At 43.4% G+C, this 26,731-nt stretch overlaps 1 protein-coding gene across 1 annotated transcript in view; it reads right to left on the bottom strand.

Annotated features, from left to right (window-relative positions):
• Window positions 1-25,499, bottom strand: part of TRABD2B (TraB domain containing 2B) — a 414,240-nt gene extending 388,741 nt beyond the window's left edge. Inside the window, exons 1-2 of the mRNA XM_038414328.2 lie at window positions 24,520-25,499; window positions 22,172-22,732 (exon numbers count right to left, since the gene is read on the bottom strand). Of these exons, the coding sequence (XP_038270256.1) occupies window positions 22,172-22,732; window positions 24,520-24,627 (669 nt within the window). The 5' untranslated portion in view covers window positions 24,628-25,499. The remainder of the gene's footprint in view (window positions 1-22,171; window positions 22,733-24,519) is intronic.
• Window positions 25,500-26,731: the final 1,232 nt, after the last annotated feature.

Here is a 26,731-nt window from a genome sequence, read left to right as displayed (position 1 = left end):
TAACCACTGGAGTTCCTTCCTTCTCTAGTTCTTCATGCTTTGTTGGCAGCCTGCTGCAGGTACCCTTTATGCAGAAATGATTCCATCTCTTACATACTGACTCATACAGCAAAATGAGAACTCTGGGCCTGATTCTGATCTCACATCTTTATACATCAGTGATGACGCTATTGAATAAACAGAGCTAAACTGAGATGTGACTCAGACCCTCTGACACCCATTCCCTTTGCTGACTAGGGCAAGTTACTATCAAGTTACTCTCCCTCATTTTCCCTATCTGTGAAATGGGGATGTAGTGATATTTATTCTCCTGCCTTCTTCACAGACGAATTCATGCCTGTAAAGCATTACATGTTGTTAAATAGTGGCATTAATTTTCCCTTGTATACAAACTTTCACCGGTGATCTAAAGAGAGCTCACTTTACAAACACTAATTCACTTAGCCTCCCAGCACTCATGCAATTTATATGCATTATTATCCATATTTTGCAGTGGAATAAATGGAGGCACAGATGGGCAAAATAACCAAGCCAACATCACACAATAAATCAGTGGCAGCATCAGGAATAGAACTGTGGAGTCCCGACTGCCATGCGAAACGCTAGTCTCTTCACGGCATGGCATTTCTGCTGTTGCTCACGGAAACAGAGTAAAGAGGAGATGGGTCTTGAAGCAAACAACTTGTTTTAAGAGTCTCGTTTAGAGCTGCATAAAAGTCATTAGTTTTGTTTCCCAGGGTGGTTGTATTAATTTATGTGCCATATCAACTAATGGCTTCTCAAACGCTACTGGGCTTCCCCAAGCTTTCCAAACTATAAACGGGCCCTATAAATTGGCCCCAGGGTTACCCCACTTCACACCATAGTGAGTCCCCAGAAATTTGAAAACCTTGGGTGATCCCTCCCCATATTAGAGCTTTGTAAGGAATGGGTGTCCGGCCTGTCATGGAGCTTCATTACAGATGTCAAGATGATTGTTTTAAAAGCAAGAGCGGTGGGAGCAAGTGCAAAGACACAATCTGCTTCATCGCAAACGCAGCAGGAAATTCAAAGGGCCATAAACAAGGGAAAGGGCACATTGCTGATACAAAGGAGTATTTTTGCTGTTGGCATAAACACAAAGGACGATAAAAGGTCTCTGAAGGTATTTACTCTAGTTTGTACTGTATCGCTGTTAATTTCAACACAGAGAGCCTAGTGCCCTATAAACATATGTTGTGGATTAGATTCCGATCTGGCAGTTAGACTCAAAAGAAAAAAATTAAGACTCCAGCGAGTTCCAACTACACTTTTATTTTTGTGTTTCACCTAAAGGAGGTGGCCTTGGAGAGCAAGCTGGAGAGACAGGAACCCTTGAGCGCATTGTATATAAATTAATGCAGACTCCTTCATACACATCAGAACACCAGGATGACAAAAATATCTCTTTCTTCCCCTCATCCCCCCTCCAGTGCATTACATACACAGTCGTCGCAAATCACAACAATTTTAATCTCTTGTTTTATTGGCCAGCATGGACAACTGTGACAAACTACCACCTAATCCCTTTTCCAGATAGACCAAAAAATAAAAATAAAAATGGGCAACCTATCAATAGCAATTAGTCTGGGTCCCCATAGGCACAGATTAAGAGAATTCTTTCAAGAGACTTTTTGACTCTGAGATTAAGAGTTCCGGTTTGTACAAACAAACCCATTAGCATGAGGGAACTCTGATGCTGATTATGTGTGGAGGGGGTTCTTGGAATGGACGGATTTAACAAGCCAATTCAGTAATTATTAAAGATGAAAGGGTATTTTTATGACTGTTGTTGCATTAAAAAATAGGAACAGCTGAGTCCAACTGAAACAATCTTTAGATCATCATGTTAATTTTCTTAACCCCTTCTAGACCTACCCTCTCAGATTAAGGTGGCTGGGGGATTGCCCCCGTCTCACTCCTTATATTGAGAGCTATGCAGAGTCCAATTATTAAGTAATAAACAAATAAAACCTTATGTGTCTGACTTCTGTGGCTTTGTGGTCTGCAGATGTCATGCATGGGATTTTTATTATTAATTATTATTATTATTATTATTATTATTAATAATAAGAGATCATCTTTAAAAAAGTGCTTTGATTTCCTTCCAGACCTTGATTAAGATGGTTCCCCTTACAGCATAAATGCAAGGCCTGGTTTGCTGTTACACATATCCCAGCCCCAAGGAATTGGATATTTATTTGCATAGGCTTGGGGAATTACTGTAGAGACCCTCTTGACTACCATGGAATCTCTTTTCTCCATGGCTTTAATTAAGCCCAACTGCTGCTCTTACAAGCTTGGCTGGTGAAGCTGGAAACATTAAATAAAGAAGCAGCCTCATCTCAGAAGGGACAATAGCTGCATGGCTCCCAGCTGGAAAAAACGGAGAGCCATTGATCGGTGAAGGTCTTGTGGTGCTTTTCACAAGAGAAGTGCCAACCCAAGACTGGTGCTATTCCAATGTTCTGCCTATCTAGTCCCTAGATAGGGTTGCAGTCTTAGGACTAGATTGCACCTTTACACAAAGTGAAGAATATAAGATGCTTCACCACAGGAGTTGTTCCAGGAAGCATTGTGATACCACTGAAACACAATTCCGTCCCTGCTAGCTCTGGGGGGACTAGTGGGCATGGTGCAGTTAATTAGTCTTTTGCATATATTAAAAGCATGTTATGGCAATGCTGGCCAGGGAGTAGGGGGCTTTAGAGGCCAGACCCATTCCCAAACCACTTTCTGCCAACATGCTCCAAGGAGGGAGTCCTGCTAGGTCTTATGCTCCCAGATCCTATGTTCTATGGAAGTGGTTACTCCTGGACACAACCACACATAGTCCAAGTCATAATGAGAAGTGGTTGGGAATTTTTCAACTTTTTCTTTTTTGGTCAGAAAATGCAGATTCATCAAAACCAAAACGGTTTGTGGGCAAGGGGTTGTTTTGACATATTTCTCATTCAGAAATTGCTTTGTAGAAAAGGACATTTTGAGATTTTTCTGAACGAGACAGTTCCAGTTTTTGGGTCAATGGAACTTTGAATGTTCAAAATGTCACATAATTTCAGGTTAAAAAAATGTAAACTATTTAAGTAGGTTGAGAGCAAAACTAAACATTTTGAAATTACTGAAATGGTTCAACTGACCCAATCTGAAATGTGTGTGTGTGGAGGGGGTGAGTTTTCATTTTGTGAAAATGAAAGTAACATTTTGAAGTAACTGCCTCATGCCTTGCCCCAGAGATAGCTGCATTTCAGACAGGAGTGAAGAGTTTCCTGTATGTGCACATATGTAACTAGTAAATAAAGCATTTTAGGTCATGATCAAAGTGTAAGAAATGATTACGGGTTGAACCATTATTACTTAAGGCCCTTTTGTCCCTTGAATCTCTCTTAATTTCTTTTGAGGTGAAATAATTCATTTGTATTCAGGCACTTCATTAATGTTTACAGGAGAACACAAACACACAGACAAAGCAAGAACTAAATGCGAGCACAAGACGTGTTATACGATAAATGTCACTCGAGCAAATATTTGGAGCTGTTTACAGAGAGGCCGATTAAGTCCTTTTGAAAATCTGTGCAGCACCACAGTTTGGTTTCTACATAGCAACTCCAGCATAAACAAATGGAAGATGGCTAACTCTCTTGTTATGACATCTGGAAACCCAAGGATATTGGAAGAAGCTGACTGGATGCTATGTTGTAGCATGTAGGAACAGAGTTGCTCATTGCATGAAAGCGAGACAGGCAAAGTGGGGCCATTCAGGTTACACAGCCCATGCCAAAAATCAGCTGTTGAAAATCAGATCAACCTGTATTAAAATCCCCCTTGATAGATACTGTTATAACACAAGGGGAATCTGTTGGTTATGAGTTATACAACCTGGGGCACTTTCTTTTTCAGAAAGAGTATGATTCAGAGAAAGGAACTTAACTGTGGATTTGTTTCATTACAAATTGGAATGAAATTCAGCCAGAAATTGTGCGTGTGTGTGGAGAAGTGGCGCTGGGGAATAAAGAATTTATTGCAATCAAGTCTGCGTTGGACTAAGACAAACAAAATAGTCACCAAGGGATAGAAGAATGTGTCATGAACCCCAGCCTTTTAGCATCCTCGGTCTCCATTTTGCAGTGCTTATTCCCACTGAAGTTAGCAATCAGTCAAGCTTTCCATAGCTGACCTTTCCTCACCAATTCCCTGGATCAGGTCCCACAAATAGTACATTTTCTTATCATAAAAACTAATACATTAACAAAGAGAAGGAATTATGATGGAGTATCTCAAACTCTTTCCTAGAGATAGGCTGCCTCAGGGTGTTTAGGTTACTAGTATGAAAGATTGTCAGGCAGTGAAGGTACTAACATAGGACTCAAGAGACCCAGGTTCAATTCTCTCCTCTGCTACAGCCTTCCCGTGTGATCTCGGACAAGTCACTTAGATCCAGATCCTCAATAGGAGTTAGGTGCTTAAAGGCCTTTGAGAATCTAGCTCTCTCTCTCTCTCTCAGTTCCCTATAGGTAAAATGGGGATTGTAGTTCTGCCCTGCCTCACAGGGATGTGGAGGATATATACATTAAAGATTATGAAGTGCTCACATCCTGCAGTCATAGAGCTAAGATACTACCTATGATATCATTTTACCTTGAATGGAACCGCTTCCATATGAGGAGAGATTAATAAGACTCGGACTTTTCTGCTTTGAAAAGAGACAACTAAGGGAGGATATGATTGAGGTCTATAAAATCATGACTGGTGTGGAGAAAGTAAATAAGGAAGTGTTATTTACTCCTCGTAACACAAAAACTAGGGGTCACTAAATGAAATTAATAGACAGCAAGTTTAAAACAAACAAAAGGAAATATTTCTTCACACAACACACAGTCAACCTGTGGAACTCTTTGCCGGAGGATGTTGTGAAGGCTAGGACTATAACAGGGTTTAAAAGAGAACTGGATAAATTCATGGAGGTTAAGTCCATTAATGGCTATTAGCCAGGACAGGTAAGGAATGGTGTCCCTCACCTCCGTTTGTCAGAGGGTGGAGCTGGATGGCAAGAGAGAGATCACTGATCATTACCTGTTAGGCTCACTCCCTCTGGGGCACCTGGCATTGGCCACTGTCGGAAGATAGGATACTGGGCTAGCTGGACCTTTGGTCTGACCTAGTATGGCCGTTCTTATGTTCTTACCTAAGCAAGTACCTAAGGTAAAATCTACTTGGAACAACTTGTGTTTTGCCTGGTCTGAACAACTAGTGCTCATATCGTACTCATGAAGTATTCATAGATTCCGAGGCCAGAAGGGACCACTGTGATCATTGAGTCTTAACTCCTTTATAGGCCATCGAATGTCTCCAAAAATAATTCCTAGAGCTGATTTTTGAGAAAAAGCATCTAATCTTGATTTAATAATTGCCAGTAATAGGAAATTCACCATGACCCTGGGTAAACTGTTTCAATTGTTAATTTTCCCCCTATTAAAAATGTACCACTTATTTCTAGTATGAATTTGTCTTATTTCAACTTCCAGCCATTGGATCGTGTTAGACCTTTCTCTGCTAGACTGATGATCCCATCATTAAATATTTGTTCCCCATGTGTGTACTTTTAGACTGTAATCAAGTCACCCCTTAACCTTCTCTTTGTTAAACTAAATGGATTGAGTTCTTGGAGTCTATGACTATAAGGCATATTTTCTAATCCTTTAATCATTCTTGTGAACTCCCTCCAATTTATCAACATCATTCTTGAAATGTGGACACCAGAAATGGACATAGGATTCCAGCAATGGTTTCATCAGTGCCAAATACAGAGGTAAAATAACTTTTCTACTCCTACTTAAGATTCCTGGCAGTCCTCGAGGTGCTAGACCTTACCATTCCATTACTTGTATTACAATTGTAACTCGCTTCCAGCATGGATTAACATTGTGTGTTTCAGCCCTAAAGCATAAGCAAATACAACTAGAGCTAAAGGAGCAGCTCCTCCAGCTAATAACAATAGCAGGCAGTTACCTACTGAGGACTAGTTATTATAGGAGGACATGATACACACAAGCAATAGATTATATTCTTGAACATTTGTTGTGTTCTATGCTTGTGGAATAGCACTGTGGCCTTTGACCTGGCCAGTCCACCTGTGTTCTTTCTATCATAACCAGAGTCATTCCCTTGCCCCTCGTGTTCCCACTAGGTTTTGTTTTCCACATATTTCTTCAACTCCACATTCTAGTCAGAATTTGAAAGTGCTAAAATGGCACCATTGAGGCACTTCCTTGTTGTGTTACCCATCTAGATCTGAAGCTGAAATACAAGAAATCTCATGGTTCTCCTGGCTTCGCTACATAAAATGCTCACTGCAAATCCTGTCGGACACACCCATTACTCTGTTCAAAGTGAATATGCTCCCAAGGCTGATTGTTCTGTCGCTCAAAACAAAATACACCCTTTTCTCACCTCATTGGTTGTGAGCCAGATTATATATCACAGGATCATAGAACTGTAGAGCTGAAAGGGTCCTCAAGAGACCATCTAGTCCACCAATTCTCAAACTTTAGCAACCTGAGGACCCCCATTTTGATTTAAAAAATCTTTCGGACCTCCAAGCCCCCTGCTCAGCCCCAGGCCCTGCCCCCACTCCACCCCTTCCCCCAAGACCCCATCCACACCCCACCTCTTCTCACCCTCGCTCCATCCCTGCCCTTCCTCTTTCCCACCTCTTTCCACCGCCTCCTCAGAGCATGCCACCTCCCCGCTCCTTCCCCTCCCTCCCAGCACCTCCTACACACTGCAGAACAGCTGTTCCCAGTGCCTCCTGCACGCCACGGAAGGAAGGGGGAGGAGATGATCAGCAGAGCCAGCAATCTGCGGACCCCAGTTTGAGAAACCCTGATCTAGTCTATCCCCACATGCTGAGGTAGGATTAAATAAATCTGTGCCATCCCTGATAGGTGTTTGTCTAACCTGTTCTGAAAAACCTCCATTGACAGATTCCACAACCTCTCTCTGTAATTTGTTTCAGGGCTTAACTACCCTTATAGTTTGGAAGTTTTTTACTAATATCTAACCTAAATCTCCCTTGCTGCAAATTAAGTTGAATACTTCTTGTGCTACCTGCAGAGGAAACGGAAAACAATTGATCTGTGTTCTCTTTATAACCACACTGCCACTTTTTAGCTACCAAGCTTGCTTCCTTTTTTTTAGAGGTGGCAATAAGGGTATGATACACAGGAGTGCTAGTAAGAACATTGCACTTTGTCACCATGATCCCAATCACATGACTGGGTCCTGGAAATAAATATCAATACCCCTATTGCATGACAGGGCTCGGCATTCTTCCACACCAGAGATGACTTTCCAAATTAAACCAAAATGAAAAATAAAGCAAAAAACCACCAACCCACAATAATAAACCACAGACTCATTCTAACTACTGTCTCTGAAACTCAGTGACTTCCTGACCACATGGCCATTACTTATTTTTCCCCAAAAGAAACCCGTTCAGCCACTGATGAGTATCTGTCACCTGGGTTTGCGGCTTCTGGTGTTTTTCATGGTCAGCAATGGGGAAAGTGTGTAAATACCATTCCGGAAGCCCTAAGAAACAGAGAAACAGTGTCCACCTTGGTTTTCTTTAGGCATCTTCTGGGCTGCCTTTAGGAGGGATCATGGGGGAGGGGGTGTTGATGCTGTATGACCTTGGTGCAATTGACATAGCTGTTATATTGGAAGGTTGCCCGATACTTTGTTTCAAATGTAACACTCTCTCTCACTTGCAGTGGGGATAACTCTATTGAATATTTATTGGAGTATTTCTTCCAGTCTAACTATGTGCTATATAGCTCTTTTGGAGCTACAAAGAGTTAAAACAGCTGGTTAGAGGCATGTATTAATGCCCAGGGACAAGCAGCTTGTTAGATGCTAACAGCGAGTGGTTTTCTGTCCATGTGCCCATGAGTCTCCGAACTTGGTGATGCTACAAAGCACTGTGATAGTCTAAAACTGCTAAGTATGGATTCTGTGAATCATCTGTCAAGAGTTTTGTTTCATTCAGGTCTTTGTTATTTGTTCTTACTGTCCTGTTAACCGATGTTGACTGTGCATACCAAGGGCTTGAGCTGGTGCGCGTCAAGTGATGTATCAAAGAGAACTGCAGAGCCATGCATGAACTGTGGCCATGACTGGTGCCTTGACTCATCTAGAATCCCGGAGTGAGCAAACCACAATTTACAATGGGTTATGACGTCACTGCTTGGTGTGTTGCACAGCAGCTCAATTAAAAGCCATTGTAATCCCCTAATAAAAGAATATTTCCAGTGTAATAAAAATTAACCTATGCAGGTTTGATCCTGTGCCTTGGATCAAGGGCAGACAGGAATCTCAAGTAGTTCTGGAGGTTCTCTTGCATTCTTCTTCCAGAGATCACACTTGAATCTTTTCTCTTTAGTGACAGCACCTATGCGTGGCCAGAACAGGACATCTCTGGCTCAGCTCTTACACTTCTCAATACCCAACCCCTGATCCCGGATAACCTGAAACTTCAAATGTTCAAAACCACTATCAGGGCGGAATTGGGTGGCCAGGGCCTGTCTCTGCTTTTGCTCAAATTCATGGCAATAAATGGCTCAGGGCTTTGCACGTTAAATTTCTCGTGAGCTTGTCCAATCATAATTAACACCCAGTGAGTGCTCCAAGTAGTCAGTTTCTTTTTCAGAAGGGCCCTTATATATTAAGATATAGAGCTCTATTCCATTACCAGGACAAGAACCAGTGTGATTGCTGTAGCTAAATTATTCAATTTTGAGAGAAAGACTTTCAGATGCAAAGACATTAAAGGCTCATGTCTCTCTGGACACCCTGCTTCACTGAGAATGAAATGAATGCCTTTACAAGCAAGTTTGAGTTATGTACTGTACAGTATGTCTCGTTTCACAGCCAAGCCACTTGAGTTAATAATGAAAAACCTCTTTGGCCTCATACAATTAGCTGGGTAAAGAGCCAGTCAACATAGGCAGGCAGTAAGTCACTGCCACAAACCAAATGCACAGCCAGACGACAGCACAAATCCAGGAACACTCCTGCCCTGAGCCTTTCAATTCTCCTCTCAGACAAAAAGGGTGAATTATTCCAAGATGATTTAACTTGCCTAATTAGACTGCCTGGTACTTACATAACTGCCTTAAACAAACAAACTCTGACATTGTGCTCTGCATTTGGAATTTAAAAAAAACATTTGAGGAACTAACTTAATATAGATTTAAGATGGGACATTGTTTGGAGCGGCAAGGAAGACACTGGTTACTAACAATTGACCTCTTAAGCGCCAGCCAGCTATGCCCACTTGGGATACCTCCTTGCCTAGGGCACTGCACCTTAGATTTTGAAGTCCCTGCTCCTCCACAGGTTTCCTGTGTGACCTTGGGCAAGTCACTTAGTCTCTCTGTGGCTCAGTTCCCCATCTGGACAATGAGGCTAATAGCATGTCCCTACCTCACAGGAGCATTGTGAGGATACATCAAAGATGGTGAGGTGCTAAGCTTCTACAGCAATGGGGTTTATATAAGTCTTTTTGGTAAATATTAGGTCAGACCTACAAGACATGCTGGGGTGGGTGGATTATTGGTGCCACTATCTGGTTGTGGCCTGTGGGCATACAGGACACAAAAGGGGGTTAATCTCATCTAGACTATGTCTGAGGGAACCGCCAGAGTCACAGCTTAACACCAGCCTAAATCACTGTAAGAGAATATAATCTTGGCAAATGGTGCCAGCCTGCCAACCCCGCAGACCGAGTCCTTCTCTTAGCCATACAACAGGCACAGCAGAAGTCAGAACAATGCAAAACCCATTGGCACAGTCCCACCAACATAACTAAATCTGGATCTAGAGAGATGGCATCACATCAAAGATGGTAACTCAGTCTCCAAGGCCCACTGAGTCCTTGCTCTCTCTCTCTCAAGAATGCCAGCATAGGTACTGATAAGCACCTGTCATTTTTGTTGATGTCAAGACCTATGTTAGTAGGCGCTCAGCTGAGACAACCAATTCATCCCACAAACCGACCAAGCAGTCATCAAATGGTAACAAGGTTTTTGTCCCTTGAACTGGTGTCACACTAGAAATCTAGCATTGGGAAGCTTCAAATCCCATTACCAACCTATTCTCCACTCCTTTGAGGAAAAAGTCAGCCTACTTGTGTTCAAAATCATCCCCCCATAGGGCCAGATGAGTGCCCCATTCCCTTGGACATACATCAGAACTCTGGAGGGGATTTTCTTTACTGAGCAGTGAAACTGGCAAAGAAAAAACTAACCTCAAACTCGCATTTCTTTGTGACAACAAACTATCACAGTTCTCTGGAACACACCATATGAAGCAGATGTGACTTCAGAATAATTCTAGCTATAACACAGGACAAGCAGCTTGATTTTCCATTGGGCCTATTTCTAGATGAGCTGTTTTATTACTCATTTATTGAAACTGTTCTTGAAAAAGTCCTTCTCTAAGTCTGATTTACATTCTACTCAGTAAGGTGGGGAAGAGAAATCAAGCCCTGCTCTTTTATATTTAATCCCGCTAAGTGATTAAATGTTATAATAAGCAGTTAGCATAGTTATCTCGTCAACATTTGTCCTTTTTGTGGTATCCCAGAAAACATAAAAAAGACTACTAGAACCAGAAGTCAACTGCACTTTAGTCAATAATTCCTGTTGACCATACCCATGCAACTCAATTCATGGACTGTATCCTCACCTGTAAACTGAAACAGCTCCACTTAAATCAGTAGAACCATGCTGATATGTACCGGATGGGAACTGGCCCAGTGACTCCAAGTACATTTGACTAGTGGAATAAAATTCACTATCTTGATTGTTTTAACATTGTAAATCAGTGACAGGCCAGAAAATACAGAGGCTGTCAGTAACTCAGCTATGTTTCTCGAGTCTCATTTTTCTCACTCCGCTTGCTGACTTTGCATCTTCTCTGTACTGAGAGCGTTGTATTGGCCTAATATTGAATAGATATCTTCATCGCTGTTATATCGTCACCTGTAATAGGAAATGTCCATGGAAAAAAATCAAAAGGAAACAAAAATGTCTAAGTTGCAGAAAGCATACTGCAAGTTATCAGTATCAGTTAGCAACCCTGGTTGCTAACAAATGTGGTAAGTCATTAGGCTGGTTATAAGCATTAATGCAGTTTCTAAAATACTGGCAATATGCAGTCAAGATATAAAATCCTTAAATAAGGAAATATTCTCCCCTTTGTTACTAATAATAGCAAGCTAATTTATGCAAATGGAAAGATCTTTAAAAATCAACCTATTGACCATTTGTTTACTTTTTTGCATTTTACTGCACATGAAACTAGCCTGGTCAGTTTCACTTTGTTTGTAGACAGTTTCTTTTTCTAGTTTTCATGAACTGTGGGTAATTTTGTCCCTTACAGGAACCCCAGGACAACAGCAGTGGGCACAGTAGAAGAACCTGGATAGAGAAGTACCGGGAGAAAGATTAAATAATTAGATAACTGGATTAGAATCCAGTGAACAAATCTATGTTGGTATGGCAAACATTTTGGCCAAGATACTCAAAAGTGACTGATGATTTTAGGTGCTTCAGTTTTCGGGTGTTCAAGTGGAGACACCTGGGAGGGGGTCTGATTTTCAGAGTTTGGGGGCTCAGCACTTTTTGAAGATCAAGTCTCCAGATGGGCCCACCAAAATGAAGTCACCTGAGCTCACTGGTCTCTTGAAAATCCTAGCCTTTGTTTCCAAATTTTTGTTAACAAAATATAGAAAAGAAAATGAGAAGTAAGAAAAAATTTCCCTCATTTCCACTTCAGGCGAAGGCTAGCCCAGTAGTTAGGGACCACTCCTAGAACTGGGAAAACCAGGTTCAATTCTGTGCTCTGCAACAGACTTCCTGTGTGACCTTGGGAAAATCATTTAGTATCTCTGTGCCTCAGCTCCCCATCTGCAAAATGGGGATAATAACACTTCCCTGCCCCACAAAGGTGTTGTGAAGATACAACATTTTGATGAAACTGAGGCATTCATATACTATTGCAATAGGGGCCAGACAAGTAGGTAAATAGACTTTTATTTAATCCCTTCTATGTTTGACCATGCATATTCCCTGGGGTTTTCCATCTGGCTTTTCTCAGGCAAACCTTGCCCTGCCAGCCTGTCCCTCCTGCCTCCACACAGACTCTAAAGGAGGTTTTTGAGGGAGTAAGAATGGCGGGATTTGGCCTATAATACAGGATGCTCTCCTGGGTCCAAAGAAGTCAGTTGCAAAACTCCCATTGTCTTCAGGTGTTCAGGTGAAGGTTGTCTATAGGGATGCATTAACAGGAAATCAATAAACAAATATATTTTAAAAGTTACCTAAAGTTACCCAGAATGTCAGAATTTAAAGAAATTAACTCAGGTAATGGGCATGTATGTCTTGGAGAATGGGGTGTTTAAGCCCATGTTAAATCAGTCTTATTATGGGAGATTTGAAGAAGATGTAAAAGATTTCCATTCATTTATATAAAAAATATTTGTGCTGATGGATTTACACAATTCAAACAACGTGCAGTGGTGCCATCCCAAAGTGCCAGACATACGGTTTTAATTTATAGACGTTATCAGCTTCCATTTATATCACGTTATGATAATGAAATGACTTGCAACAGAAACTGTTTTCCAAGGACCTCATAGAAACATAAAAAGAAAAGGAATACTTGTGGCACCTTAGAGACTAACAAATTTATTAGAGCATAAGCTTTCGTTAGCTACAGCTCACTTCATCGGATGCATTACATAGAAACATAGACGCTCTAAAGAGTGGAAATGCAAATGTTAAAGAACATGGTTACAATGACTGAAATGAACCTTTGATTTACACGTACTCACATCTGAGCTTCTGGACCAGGTTCCGTTTGCAGAGGCATCAGCAATGGCGTTTATAACTTTGTAAGGATTCAAAATATTGTTAGATGTGATCCTCAATTAGCAAAGCAGGAGTAAGCAGCTGCAATACATACTTGAACACTAGAGGGAGCAGAGGATGGAAATCCAAAGAAGAAGAAGATGGGAGAACTGTATTTGTTGAGTTTGTGTAACCCCTTGATGAGTATGTGTTACGGGTCCTCCTCTGTGCCAAATCTGAGTCCCATTTACAGAGTTGTGTCTCTTTAGCTCAAGCTGTAGCACCTTATGCCTTTAGCTCTGGAGTCACTAATTTAAATCCCATGTTGGCCATCATGCTTGTAGAAAGAACCTTAGGTCTACCAGTTGCTCCCATTCTTTAATAAATGTCTTCTCACAATGTGATCCTTAGAAGATCTGGAGGTTCAGGAAAGCCACCCGACATTTGGGATGGAGTTACAAAAGCTTATCCATAACTCTTAGGTCTGAAAACCTGGTCTGGAAATAAATAGCATGGAGGATGGGCTCAAAAGTGAGATTTCTGATACTTCCTCCTTCTGGTTGTCTCCCTACTGTTGTATCAGCTTAGGCGCTATGTGAGTGGAGCCAGAAGTACAAAAGCTCACGGAAATTAAAATAAAGAGGGTCCGCCAACTTCTTCAACTTCAGCAAAGTTTGTTGTAAACTTAAACCAAGGTGCACGAGGTTTTATCTTACCTCATTCGTATGGCCCATCCATCCCTACTGCTAATATACTGTATTTTCGTTCATCCCTTTTGATTTCAGTCTTATGATGAGCTTGGCTTTTTTTCAAACATTTTAGGCCAAGATTTTCAAAAGTAACTAATGATGCTGAATACCCGACTTGCCACACGTTCAAGGGGCCTGGTTTTCAGCAGATGAGGGCTGGCTCAAACGGAGGTCCCTTTAAAGTCTCTCAGGTTGGGAAGTCAGAAACTGAGGCACCCAAAATCACTGGTCACCTTTGAAATTCTTCTTAAATGGTGTGTGTGTGTGTGTAATCAATCCTCATGCTGTCAAATGGCATCTGTGTGCATATAATCAGTCCTTACACTGTAATACGGTGTGTGTGCGTGAGAGAGAAATCAGAAATGTTGAGCTAGCCCTGGTCAAAGCATACAATAAAGCCAATAGACAGACCGGATAAATCCTACCTATTTATTAAATCTGGGCGTGGATTAACCAATATGTCTCCTTCACGTGGCTCATTGTCTGTGGTTGTTAAAGAAAGCGAAGAGGTTAACGATGGAGGGATTGGAACCTGAAGTGCATTACAGGGGAAGCCTGGTCTGCTGTCTACAGCACAGTTATATCACTCTGAAGTTCCCAGCCCTGCCTTGCCAAGAGCTCTGCTGCAGACCCCAGTCCCAGCGGGAGCATGAAGTGAATTAGTGCCCTTGCTTAAGATCATTTCAGTACAGGAACCACTGACCAGCCGGAATGATGTGGGTTGGCTTTATAATGTAAACTGCTATGCACCAGGGACTGAGGGAAGACTGTTAAAGATTTCACTGAGGGCTGGAGGTTGAACTGTACTTGAATTGAGGTTCTTAAGGTCTAAACACAACACTGTGTTTAGAGTCCTAACCTCCCTTGAGATCAGTGGAAGTTAGGAGCTGATGTACCTTTGTGGATCTGGGCCCATATCCCCAGTGTGGCATGCAGCTGGGGGGAGGAGTCATTTCCCCAGGTGCCTTTACTCCAGTGGGTGAGTAATCTTTGCAAAATCCTGTCACCTGATCCCCATGCACTGTTGCACAGTCAGGCTCTGGGAAACAGGGCTCAGGGTTGTACAGCAGGGCATGCCTGCCTTTCCCCCTTACACAGCAGAATTATACCATTTCTGCTCCCAAGGGCCCTCTCCAAACACAGAGGATTTTTAATTATTTGTATTGCAGTAACAGTCCCATCACGGAACAGGACCCTACCGCAGTAGCACTGCACAAACAGAATGAAAAGCCAGTCCCTGCCCCAATGAGCATACTTCCCAAATAAGAGGATGGATACATTTCCCCCCTTCCTGGATGTGCAGTTTTAAAAACGAGAGTTGCCTCCTGCAACAGTCAGTGGCATCGCTGGCCTCCAGAATAGATCAGGGATTGCAGTGCAATTGCAAGTGTCACAGAGGAAAGTGGACTCTGGAGTGGTCAGAAAAAGCCTTTCAGTTCCCATTCAACAGAGCGCTGTGCCATCTAACAAGGTGGCCTGTCTCTACAGAGCACACTGTGTTTCCATGGCACGCCACTGTGCCTCTAACATATCACCCAGTGCTGATGGATCAATCTGATGCATTTCAATATTCAACTGCACAAATGGGAGACCGTTCTGTCTGGCTACAGCAAAGTCTCCCTTGATCAAGAGCACTATTTCAGAGGGACACTGATGAGTTATTTTAGGCCAGAGATTTGCCAATGGGGCTAAGCACAAGAGAATGTTAGGCTCATTACATTCCCCTTCCCAATCTGACATCAAAGAAAGAGTCTGTAGCTTAACCTCTCTACAGCTGCTAGCCCTGGAGTAGAAGCCATAGCTTCTTCATGCCATGCTGTGTGACGTGTTAGGGCCACTGGCTCTGCATAATGGTGCCTCCAGTCGCTCTTCTGGTCTCCTGTTCCCCATGCTGGCTTGGGGCAGCCAAACTTCATGGCACACAGAAGATATAACTGGCTTCTCCCCCCGCCATCTATCTAGGCACTTCAGCACCAGTCAGAACCTTGTGCATCCTAAGCACAAGGATCAGCGCACCATTGTACTGGGTGCCGTGGAAACACATGCAGAACCAATCCCTGCCCTGAAGTGTTGGCAAACTGAGACCCTGATCCTACCAACGGATCTGCTAATCAAGACCCTTCAGATATGAAGGGATCCACCCCAGCAAATGTGACTGCAGGACAGGGGCTTATGGACGAGAAGCTGGATATGAGTCAGCAGTGTGCCCTTGTTGCCAAGAAGGCCAGTGGCATATTGAGCTGCATTAGTAGGAGCATTGCCAGCAGATCGAGGGAAATGATTATTCTCCTCTATTCGGCACTGGTGAGGCCACACCTGGAGTATTGCGTCCAGTTTTGGGCCCCCCACTACAGAAGGGATGTGGACAAATTGGAGAGAGTCCAGCAGAGGGCAACGAAAATTATTAGGGGGCTGGGGCACGTGACTTACGAGGAGAGGCTAAGGGAACTGGGGTTATTTAGTATGCAGAAGAGAAGAGTGAGGGGGGATTTGATAGCAGCCTTCAACTACCTGAAAGGGGGTTCGAAAGAAGATGGAGCTCGGCTGTTCTCAGTGGTGGCAGATGACAGAACAAGGAGCAATAGTCTCAAGTTGCTGTGGGGGAGGTCTAGGTTGGATATTTGGAAATACTATTTCACTAGGAGGGTGGTGAAGCACTGAAATGGGTTACCTAGGGTGGTGGTGGAATCTCCATCCTTAGAGGTTTTTAAGGCCAGGCTTGACAAAGCCTGGTTGGGATGATTTAGTTGGTGTTGGTCCTGCTTTGAGCAGGGGGTTGGACTAGATGACCTCCTGAAGTCTCTTCCAACCCTAATATTCTCTTCTAACCCAAGCGATATGTGAAGGTTTGTGGGGGTTAGTAAAGTGGTACAACCAAGTATATACAATTAGTTATATACATCTGCAATTGAATAGCAATATTGCAGATTAATTGCCAATTGCTCCACAAGCTATCTTTAACTGGCTGACTTTTTCTTTTATAGGCATGATGCCAGAGCTGGACTCAAAAGAAAGATCTCAAGGAGGAAAACAGCATGGCCCTAGAGATCCGTATGAAAAGTACATTTGATTTTATAAATCTTTCAGGTTTTGATAACTTGGGGTATAACTATTAGTAGCAAACTATTGATTTCTTTTTCAAGTACATATGTTTATCTTAAATAGTTGCCCAGTGCAGGTTTTAAAGTGACTCCATCTCGTGAGCTCTTTTCAGAATACACACAATACAGAATAATTTTAATTTTTCTTTGTTCCTTATCATTATAAATTTTATAGCACTGGCTGAGAAATTACACCCCCCTCCCTCCCCACACACACACAGACCTGAGAAATTCAGGTTTTCTTCAAAAAATAAAACAGACTAAAACATTTATTGGGGGGGGGGAAGAACTTTTGGCAAAGGTAGACCAAAAATCTTCTGGTATTCAGCCACTAATATCTGAAATATTTAGGGCTTTTGGCTTTATTGTTGTTGAAAAAAAAATTGAGAGAGAAAAATTGTTTGTCAAAATCCCAGTTTCCCAACAACCCTACCCCCCCCCCCCCGCAAAAAAGTAAAAAGCTTTTTCATCAATAAAATTTTGTCCAGTTTTAAAAATTTTAACTTTCATCTGTTTTTTTTTTAAACTGGGCCAGGTCCTCAGCTGGTGTAAACTGGCATCGCTCCACTAAAATCAGAGCTATAGCAATTTGTACCATCTGAAGAGTATGGCCCTTGTAGATGGAACAATATTTAATCGTTTTTAAAAAGGCAGGAGAGGAATGCTGGACATAGAAAAATATTGCCCTGTCTGTATATTAATATTTCATGTGGTTCTGCTATTCAGAGCCCAACTTAAAGAGTGCAGATAGATGTCACCAGCCAAACATAATTGACCACCATAGTCCTTTTATTAAACAGCACTTGTACTCTCTGTAATCCTATCAATAGCGTAATCAGAGCTGCCATGTCCCAGAGTTTGATGGAACAGCAGGACCTGGGAAATGAAGACTGACTTTGTTAACAAAGTCATTTCTCCCCTTCATTCTGACTCTCCTTGGTGGGAAATAGGAAAACAATGTTTATTTTTGCAAAGAGTAAGGGGGAAGAGAAATAAAAGGAAGAGAATAGCTAAGTGTGACGTTTAATCTGACACTATCTAGAGCTCCTTCCTTCCAGGCTGTCTCTGATCCAATCAATTACAGTTTGATACTATTTCAGAGTAGCAGCCATGTTAGTCTGTATTCGCAAAAAGAAAAGGAGTACTTGTGGCACCTTAGAGACTAACAAATTTATTAGAGCATAAGCTTATGCTCTAATAAATTTGTTAGTCTCTAAGGTGCCACAAGTACTCCTTTTCTGTTTGATACTATGTCTCTCATTTAATTTATCCCACCATATCTTACAGTGATACAATCTAGATAATAATCAGATTCAGGACTAAGTATGAAAACCTACACATCTTGAGGATAATGAACACAGCCTTCATTCAATCAGTGTTATTTCCCATGTATGGATACACTTAAAATCATCAGGACAACACTAGGTCTTTAGCAATGCTACTTTGCAAACAGGAAGCATAGTAACGAAAGGCTTTGCCACCAACTGAATGTGGATTAACTGTGTAGACAAAGAACTAGTGATGGGAGATGAAAGAGAGTGAAGTGGATAATATATAGGAACGAATTAGAAGGAGGGGAGTAAATACCTTCTTGGCAATCATACTGGGTTCCATGTCTAGAAACAAGACCGAACAGCGAAGTTGCAAATCTTCCCCTGGAATCAGGGGTGCTCAGATACAGGGGTGAAATCCTGGCTCGGTTGAAGTCAATGGCAACAGTCTGATTTGTTTTAATGGACACCTGATTTCACCCAGGTCCCCTAACAGAGTTAGGAGCTGGCTGCAAAGTTCAGATCCAAATCTGGAGGTTAAGTTCCCCAAATTTCAGTGTGATCAAGTGTGGGGTTGGCCCACCTCTACCCAAAATCAAACAAGTATTTTCGCTTCCTGGAAAGCCCTTGTTATAACTATATTGGAGCTTTTAGATAGTGGGGTCCCAAGAGCACCAGGAGTTATTGCTCCTTCTAGAGCTCCAGGAAGCATTATCCTCTCTCTCACCCCATTGAACATTTGTGGGCAAATCACTTGTGCTCCCATTGGCATTCATGTGATTGCCTTTTCTTCTCCCTTGCCACAGAGCATCCTAATCTGGGACTAGGATCCTAAAAACTAGAGAAGGGCCTGAACTGGCACTTCAGATTCCACGCAACTTCACAAGACATGTGTGAGTTCAAAATATAGATGTGAAGCAGGACCTGAGCTTGGAGATTCAGGGCAGTGTCTGTTAATAACTCAGGCCCAGATCCTCAAAGGGATTTAGGCACCAAACCTTTGAGCTATTTCCCAAAAACTGCACTCTTCATCAAAGCTACTAAGATGGATCCATATCATTCTGATCTGTTCTGAATCAGAATCCAAACTTTCCCAATGCTGGAATATGAGGTTCTGATCCACCTTTACTTATCACACGTGGATTTAGAAACCTTCACCACCAAGTGATGCACTGTGTTGTTTGCTAGTGCTGGTACTTATTAATATCCAGGGCCCGATCCTGCATTTCTTGGGTAACCAAAACTCTCACTGAAGTCACTAGGAGTTGTGAGTGCTTGTAAACACTGGATTGGGTCCCTCTCAATCTCAAGAGCACTTAGAAGGCAATTAAAATCAATGGTAAAGCTGCCATATATCAGCCACATGATCTCCATATATCAGCAGGTAATACTGTACAGAAGTTCCAGGCAGAATGGAGGGTTAGACTACAAATGTTATATTGCCAAGGCATCCAATGAAGTGTTAGACCACGTTCTCAAAGAAGAAATCAGTTACATTGTACACCTTAATTTTCTCATCTGATAAAACAATTCACAAATTGAAAGAACTCTGGGCATGGAACATTCTGGTTAACAATGCAAAACCCTCCCATTTCTTTCAGAAACAATCAAAAACCAAGTACAACAGGGTGATCACTTCTTGATTTTCCCCTCCTCATAGTATCAGATTAATGGATTTGGTGTACAAAGTCCTAAACAAAATTTTCAGTAACACAAAGCTGCCTTTCATATGGGGGGGATGGCGGCGGGGGCGTGGGGGGGGATGTCGTCAGGAAGGAAGCAAATGACTATTTTTTTAAAACTTACTAAGGGAAACATGCTGGATTTTTCCCTGGAAAACAAAAGCATAGAGATGTTTAAATGAGGCACAATTACAAGACTTGGTTTCCAAATATTCCTATATATTATATGCAATATTACAGTAATGCTGAAAGCAGGTAAGAAGTGCTGATGCCCTTAGCAGATATGGGAGTGTAATTTAGCGCAGATGTTCTCAAACCACACACACAGAGTGGAATACAAGAACTGGTCAATTTCTGATTTCCATTTTTAGTACGTTTAATTATGTGTGTCTTACTGAAGGCTCCAAGATTTAGAATTAAGAGGAGAAACCTAGTTATAGGAACCCACTCCTCTCAATTAGCACAGTAATACCCCAAGCAGTGAACCTGCTAGACAGAGTGATAACATTACAAATTACTACCGCCAAACAATTTGCCAAGTGCCAGAATGTATTCACCTTAAAGGAAGCAAGTAAAGAGCTATCTGGTTTGTTTTACTTAATTTTGTCTCATGTTGTTTTGACAGCCACCTTTCCAGAAGTGGTGTCAAGCTAAGAAAAATAATATTTTTAAAGTTACTCTTGAACGGTGACCTGTTTTCATAGTAATGTCACCAATCCATAATAATCAAAACCTAACATTTTGTTAATAAAAATCAAAATTTTCCACAAAATTCCCCTTTACTGTCTATAAAACAACTCCTTTATTAAATAGGTAATAGTCCTGATTTTTTTTTAAAAGAAGGGGGATTCTATGTACACATTAAAAATTAGCGACCAGAAGGAAAATAAGTTGATTTCTCATCCCCTGAGTACTATGGTAAGAACATTTCTTTGCAATTCTCTTTCCCTCACACACAAAAATGTGTAATATGATTCACATTTAAAAAGGCTTCCAAGTGTAGATTTTTAACTAAGGTCTTTCATGTGTTTTATTTTAAGTACCATTTGACCTACTACAGCCAACTAGGATTGGATCAATATTGGGAGGATACCGTGGTTAATTATTTAGACTTTGGTTTTAAAGAAGTATGTGGTCAACAAAAAAGAAAAGGCGGTTAACTCTTTAAGGGATAGGGAGAAGCAAATTCCTTGTCAAAAAACACAGATGTCTGTAGTTTTAGAAATAAGAATTTTTTAACAACTCAAACTATACTTTCCATGCTCTCAGACCCCAGGATCTCAGAGATTTGCTGTGGGACTCTATATACTCTGTGTACACGCTTACAACTGGGAACATTAAAGGAATTTATTTTTGCTAAAAGAAAAAAAAAGTGATTTTCTCCTGTAAAGCAAAACTCCCATTAGATCTTTGGAAAATGCATCACTTGGTGACAATTGCTCCACTTAAAGGGTCACTGAGGATTTTTTGTTCAAATAAGGACAGCAGGGTAGAACAGGAAATAGTTGCACTAACAGTAATGACGGAAGCCGTTTAAAAAAAAATGATGCATTGTAATTGTAAGTCATGGTTTTCTCTGGAATATTTCCCCCTCCCACTCTTTTTGCTCAATTTCAGAATTTCCAGTATGTCTAATTTGACAGTTTCACAAAGCAACGTCAAGAGCTGTGAATGTATTACTGCTAGTCCACTAAAATGAAATAGATCCTGGCTTGAAATTTGGTTTAGAAAGCTGAATCTACACACAGAAAGAGACATTCTGGATTCAAGATACACCAACACTTGCTCCTTAATCTGTCCTTCACTTTCCAAGCGTCACTTCCTCTTCACAGCCCACCCCCGCCCCCTTACAGATTTAAGAAATGAAAATTCAACTTATCTCAATACACAACAGTTTATACGAAAGTCCATTTCTTTAGACGTGGAACACCCAAGCAGTTTGCGTAACATTAAACACACTGAAAATGACATTAAAACTACCCCCAAGCATTCAGTTCACGTTTTTACTTCTGAGTTGCAGGGAATGAGAGGATGGTGTTAAAAACTTTTTACCAAGTTGCTGCAGAAATTACATTCTAGGTTTGACACATTCCCTTGCAAATTACAAACTTGTGGACACCACATCTTGATGCCTCTGGTTCCCTAATATCACATGCAGTAGAGAGCGAGAGTGTATCTGTGTACACGTTTGTGTTGCGGTGGCTATCCCGTGCACACACAGAGGGAAAGAGTCACCTCTGCAGATACACAGCACCATCAGTGTTATGTCACTGGATCACTGTGTTGGGTTGCTGAGGGCCTGCTCTAAAGGCCATCACAGTCTCAATGGGCTTTGGCTCATGCTTTGTCTTCCTGAGCTCCCTTACCCTGGTGCTGGTCAGTTTCCCTTGCCCCCCGCTGGGATGGGCAGAGAAGCCCAGGGGCCCAAGCCCCCCTTACCTGGGAGAAGTTGAGCCCATTCAGTGGGTGGCACTGCTCTTCCACCCTCTCCACAGCTCCTGTCCTCTTCTTCATCCGCTCAGCCTCCTGGGCCAGGTAGAGGTCTAACACCGGCACCCCTCGGGAGCGGATGTCCGTCTCAGTCAGGGAGTTGACCATCAGCATCACCCAGACGGGCCTTTTGCGCTCCCAGTTGCCAGCAATGGCGTTGAAGAGGTAGTCGGCATACAGCCCCTTGCCCCGCTGGTCTGGGGTCATCCAGTGTGGCAGCATCAGCTTGACATACTCCAGGTGCCGCTTGAGACGGCGGTAGAGTTCCCGGGGCAGCACGTCCTGCAGGTTCTCACCGTGGGGCAGCAGCTGGCAGCTGGCCAGGCCTGAGATGGTGTAGGGATCAGTGAGGTCCAGTTCGAAGTAAACGCTGGAGCTGGCCTGGAACGCTGCCTTGGAGTTCTCGGGGATGAAGTCCCACACCCGCGTGTAGGGCACGTGGATGGTACCAAACAGGTAGGCCGGGGGGTCCCGGCGAATGGTCCACAAGAAGGAGTTTAGCTCTCCCTGCTGGGGATGGGGGAGAGACAGTCAGAGAGCCAGCCCGTTTTGGGGACGAGGCTCAGGGCCAGCAAAACAACAGGACAGCATGTGTGAGAGAGAGAGAGAGAGAGAGAGAATTTTATATACAGCAACTCTGCTGCACACACTGTACCTACAATGCACACTGTGGATAACACACAGCCTCAGTGGAGATGTCTGTGAGATATACATGGAAACGGTCTATCTCCATAAATCCATACGCAACACAAATAAACCACACATAATCTGTCTCCATATGTATGTGCACACAAACACACACTCCAGTCATATGCACACTGAGCCGCTATAATACACAGGGACAGATAAAATACAGTTCCTGTGTGTGCACCTACATGAATAAGAAATCTTGTCATGTGCATTGTTCCTTGGTATAACTCAACTCTAGTCTGTGATAGACTGTAGTGTGTGCGTGCAGTGCACACCCAAAACATTGGTTCTGTCTCCATGTGAGTGATGAACTGTGGGTTGTGTAACTAATGTGGTTCTGGGTGAATTAATAACTTGTTGGCTAGTTACGAATAAGCAAGTGCCCTGATTTGAGAAATACAGTTCAAGTTCAAAGTGGCCCTGAAAGGAATCCAGCCTTAAAATTAGTAAGTGAACACTCCCTGCATCCAATAAAAGAAGGTTTAGAGTAGCAGCCGTGTTAGTCTGTATCCACAAAAAGAACAGGAGGACTTGTGGTGCCTTAGAGACTGACAAATTTATTAGAGCATAAGCTTTCGTGGGCTATATGGAACATATAGTAAGAAGATATATAGATACATACAGAGAAGGTGGAAAGAAGGCTAACGCTATTAGAGTCCATCCTATGTTGGCTATAACTACACTTACCCAATTAGCAAACCCAGCTTGTTAGATTTCCCCTTTAAAATCTAACTGGCACCTTGGCAAATTCATAACAATGGATCCCTTTTCAGTAACTGTACTTATCTATGTTTCTATAGCTATATATACGTCTCTGCATAATTAGCATGTAACCATACAGATAAATGTGGTGATGGCTAGACCCACATACACGTACAGCTCGATGAAATAGATATGTGCACCTATATACACCCAGTGCTAAGGGGAGGCGGTGTGTAGACATGGAAAGACATACACAGAAACTGTATTTAATGTGCACGTATCTACACCCGGGTATAAACTCTACCCACAGAACCTGCGTGTTTCCACACAGCTGGGTACACTCAGAGCCATGCGCCCTACACACAGCCCTGTGGATGTGGTGCCTCTCTAGAGGCTCTGCCCGGTGCTTGTGGAGATGCCGCCGGATGAGCTTTCTGCACAGGAGCGCTGGACGTGTGGACCCAGCCAGCCAGGCAGAGGGGAAAGTGACCCCCGTGGGCTGGAGGGATCAGACCCACCCCATAGCTTTGCCCTGGAGCAGCCGGAGTCCAGCCCCATCTCCCTGCAGGGCTCCTTGGGGAGAAAGCGCCTGGCAGCGGGCATGCCCTGTGCAAACTGGGCAACCCTCCTGTCCCCCTTGAGCCGAGCCCCGCAGCCGCCGCCTGGTCCATCAGAGGAGAGGGAGGCAAAAAGGGCTGGGATGGGAATGTCTCCATGCCCTGGCAGGGGGAACTGATTGGGGCGGGGAGGGTAGAAAGCAGCAATTCCCCCCCCCCCCCGGCACCTGGAGGAGAATGCCAGGCAGAGGGCCAGTCCCCCGCACGGCGGATCGTCTGGTCGTTCCTGGGGCTTGGGCGTGAAGCCGGAGCGCAGGGCGCAGGCTGGGGCGAGGGGAAGCAGCTCACCGATCGGGGCAGCTCACATGGCCCGGGGTCCATCTGCTTCCTCCTGGGTGTCGCGCCTGGCAGGATCCCCCCGAAGATGAAGTAGAGCAGCGCCAGGTTGGGTTGCATCCTGCCTCTCCCCAGCTGAGCCGTCCCCGGTGGCTCTTCTGGGTCTCAATGGCCTCCCCCCCCCCCGCGCGCCCCGTCTTTCCCCTGGTCTGGTTATTCAGACAAACTTCGTCCGTCCCGTCCGCAGGCGACAAGTGCAAAGCAGGAGCCGGCGCCTGGAGCCCCCCTCTCTGCTCAGGGCTTGTCAGACGGGGAAAGGCTGCTCCGAGGATGAGCCCGGCTTTGCGGCGGAGCCCCAGCCTCCGCCATGCTCTGTTTGCAGATCGGAGGAGCCACTTCTGAGCTGGCCGGCGCAGTTCTTCGGCGCTGGGGAAAGGAGGTGGGAGAGCAAAAGGAGCTTTTCAGGAGGGGGGCTTGGAGCCTCGCTGGTGAGGATGGAGCTGGGGACGGCTATTTGAACAGGCACAGGAAGGCGGGTACTGATCTGCATGTCAATATCACAGACACACACACACGCAGCGAGGAGGCAAAAACTTACAGCAACTTCCAACTTTCCCAAACTTCCCATCCTCCTGAACTTTTTTTTTTTTGTGCGCTGCAGGGAGGAGCTAGCGCCACTAGAGGGCGCCTGTTTCTCAATCATCTAACCCGCCGACGCTGAAGGCTCAGGCCATAGGCAGCTTTACCCTGCCTGCAGAGGGACCGGTTTGATCAGCCCGCTGGTTTCCTAGGTTCAGTGCCTCAGTTGTCCCCAGTGTGAGCCACCTGCAGCCGCCTGATTTCCACCTGCAGCTGGACGGGGCGGGAACGGGGGTTAAACTCTCTGAACATGCAGCTCCAAGATACCCCCTCAATTAGTGGTGCCTTTTGAAAGGTGAGTTTCTTCTTAAATCATTGCCAAACTTTCCAGGACCTCTCCTCATTGCTACAGAAGGAGAAATATGCCCCCCCCCCTTCAGTTTTATTTCTTAATCTGGGCAGGGTCACATGCAGGTGTTTGTAGAATTCACTATCCTGGAGTGTGTTTGCCTTCAGTCCTTCTCTCCAAACAACTGTAAAAAATGACCACATGCTCCTCCTTCCCACCCCTGAATCCTCCAGGCCTTCATTATAGAATCAAACCACAACTTTGTTTTCAAGCTTTTGAAACAGTTGAATGTGTATTTTCCCATATCCATTCCCCTTGGCAGCTGCCTTTGCACCCCTGGGTTGGAATCAGGATATAAAGCCTTCTGAGAAAGTAGGCTTCTCTAAAGAGATCTCTGGTCCAATTTTGCAAACTTCAGAGGCTTTGATAAGACACTTCACAAGAATCTCAAAAAGAAAAGGAGGACTTGTGGCACCTTAGAGACTAACAAATTTATTTGAGCATAAGCTTTCATGAGCATAACTCCTTTTCTTTTTGCGAATACAGACTAACACGTCTGCTACTCTGAAAAGAATCTCAAAACATGTGTGGCTTGTCACCGCTTGGAAGTGGCTGTGTGAGGCAACTTTGGCCAGTAGCTGGCTTCAGGCAAAATCCTGGCCCAATTAAAGTCCGTGAAACTTTTGCCATTGACTTCAGCATGTCCAGGATTTCACGCTTAGATTCTACGCCCAGCTCTTCCATTTACTTACTGCATGTGCATGGGCAAATTGAACATAACCCCTCTGCGCCTGGGCATCCCCATATCTAAAATGGGGGGACAATGTATATCAATGGTATATACAGTGGCTTGGAACCACCCACATCCATACAACAGAACAGAAGAGCTCTGGGTCAGAACTGTACAGCTGGTCCCTATCTGCAGGAATCCAAATCCTGATCTAAACACTCCCCAAACTTTAGGGAAGTTTATATCTAAGCATCAATGCTCAGGTCAGCTTTTAACATATTAAAACATAAAATCTACCTAGGGTAGGTATTGAGCACTCTGTGTGTATATTACATACACGCTGTGCTTTAAAGAGTTAACGGTGACTGGTTTTTTAAACACAAAAAAAGTTAGTTCCTTACTCATATGCAAACCTCACCCTACTTCCTGAGTCTTTAATCAAAACTCCCATTTTTGGTAATGGGCATTTGCCGGGGTAAAGCTGGCAGGATCAGGTCCCTCTGATTAATTATAAATAAGATTCTTCTAAAACCAGGGCAAAGCCTGAAGTGATGTCACATGTATCA

This window comes from Dermochelys coriacea, chromosome 8, assembly GCF_009764565.3.
Source record: "Dermochelys coriacea isolate rDerCor1 chromosome 8, rDerCor1.pri.v4, whole genome shotgun sequence".
NCBI lineage: Eukaryota > Metazoa > Chordata > Testudines > Dermochelyidae > Dermochelys > Dermochelys coriacea.
This window is presented reverse-complemented; position numbering and strand designations above follow the sequence as displayed.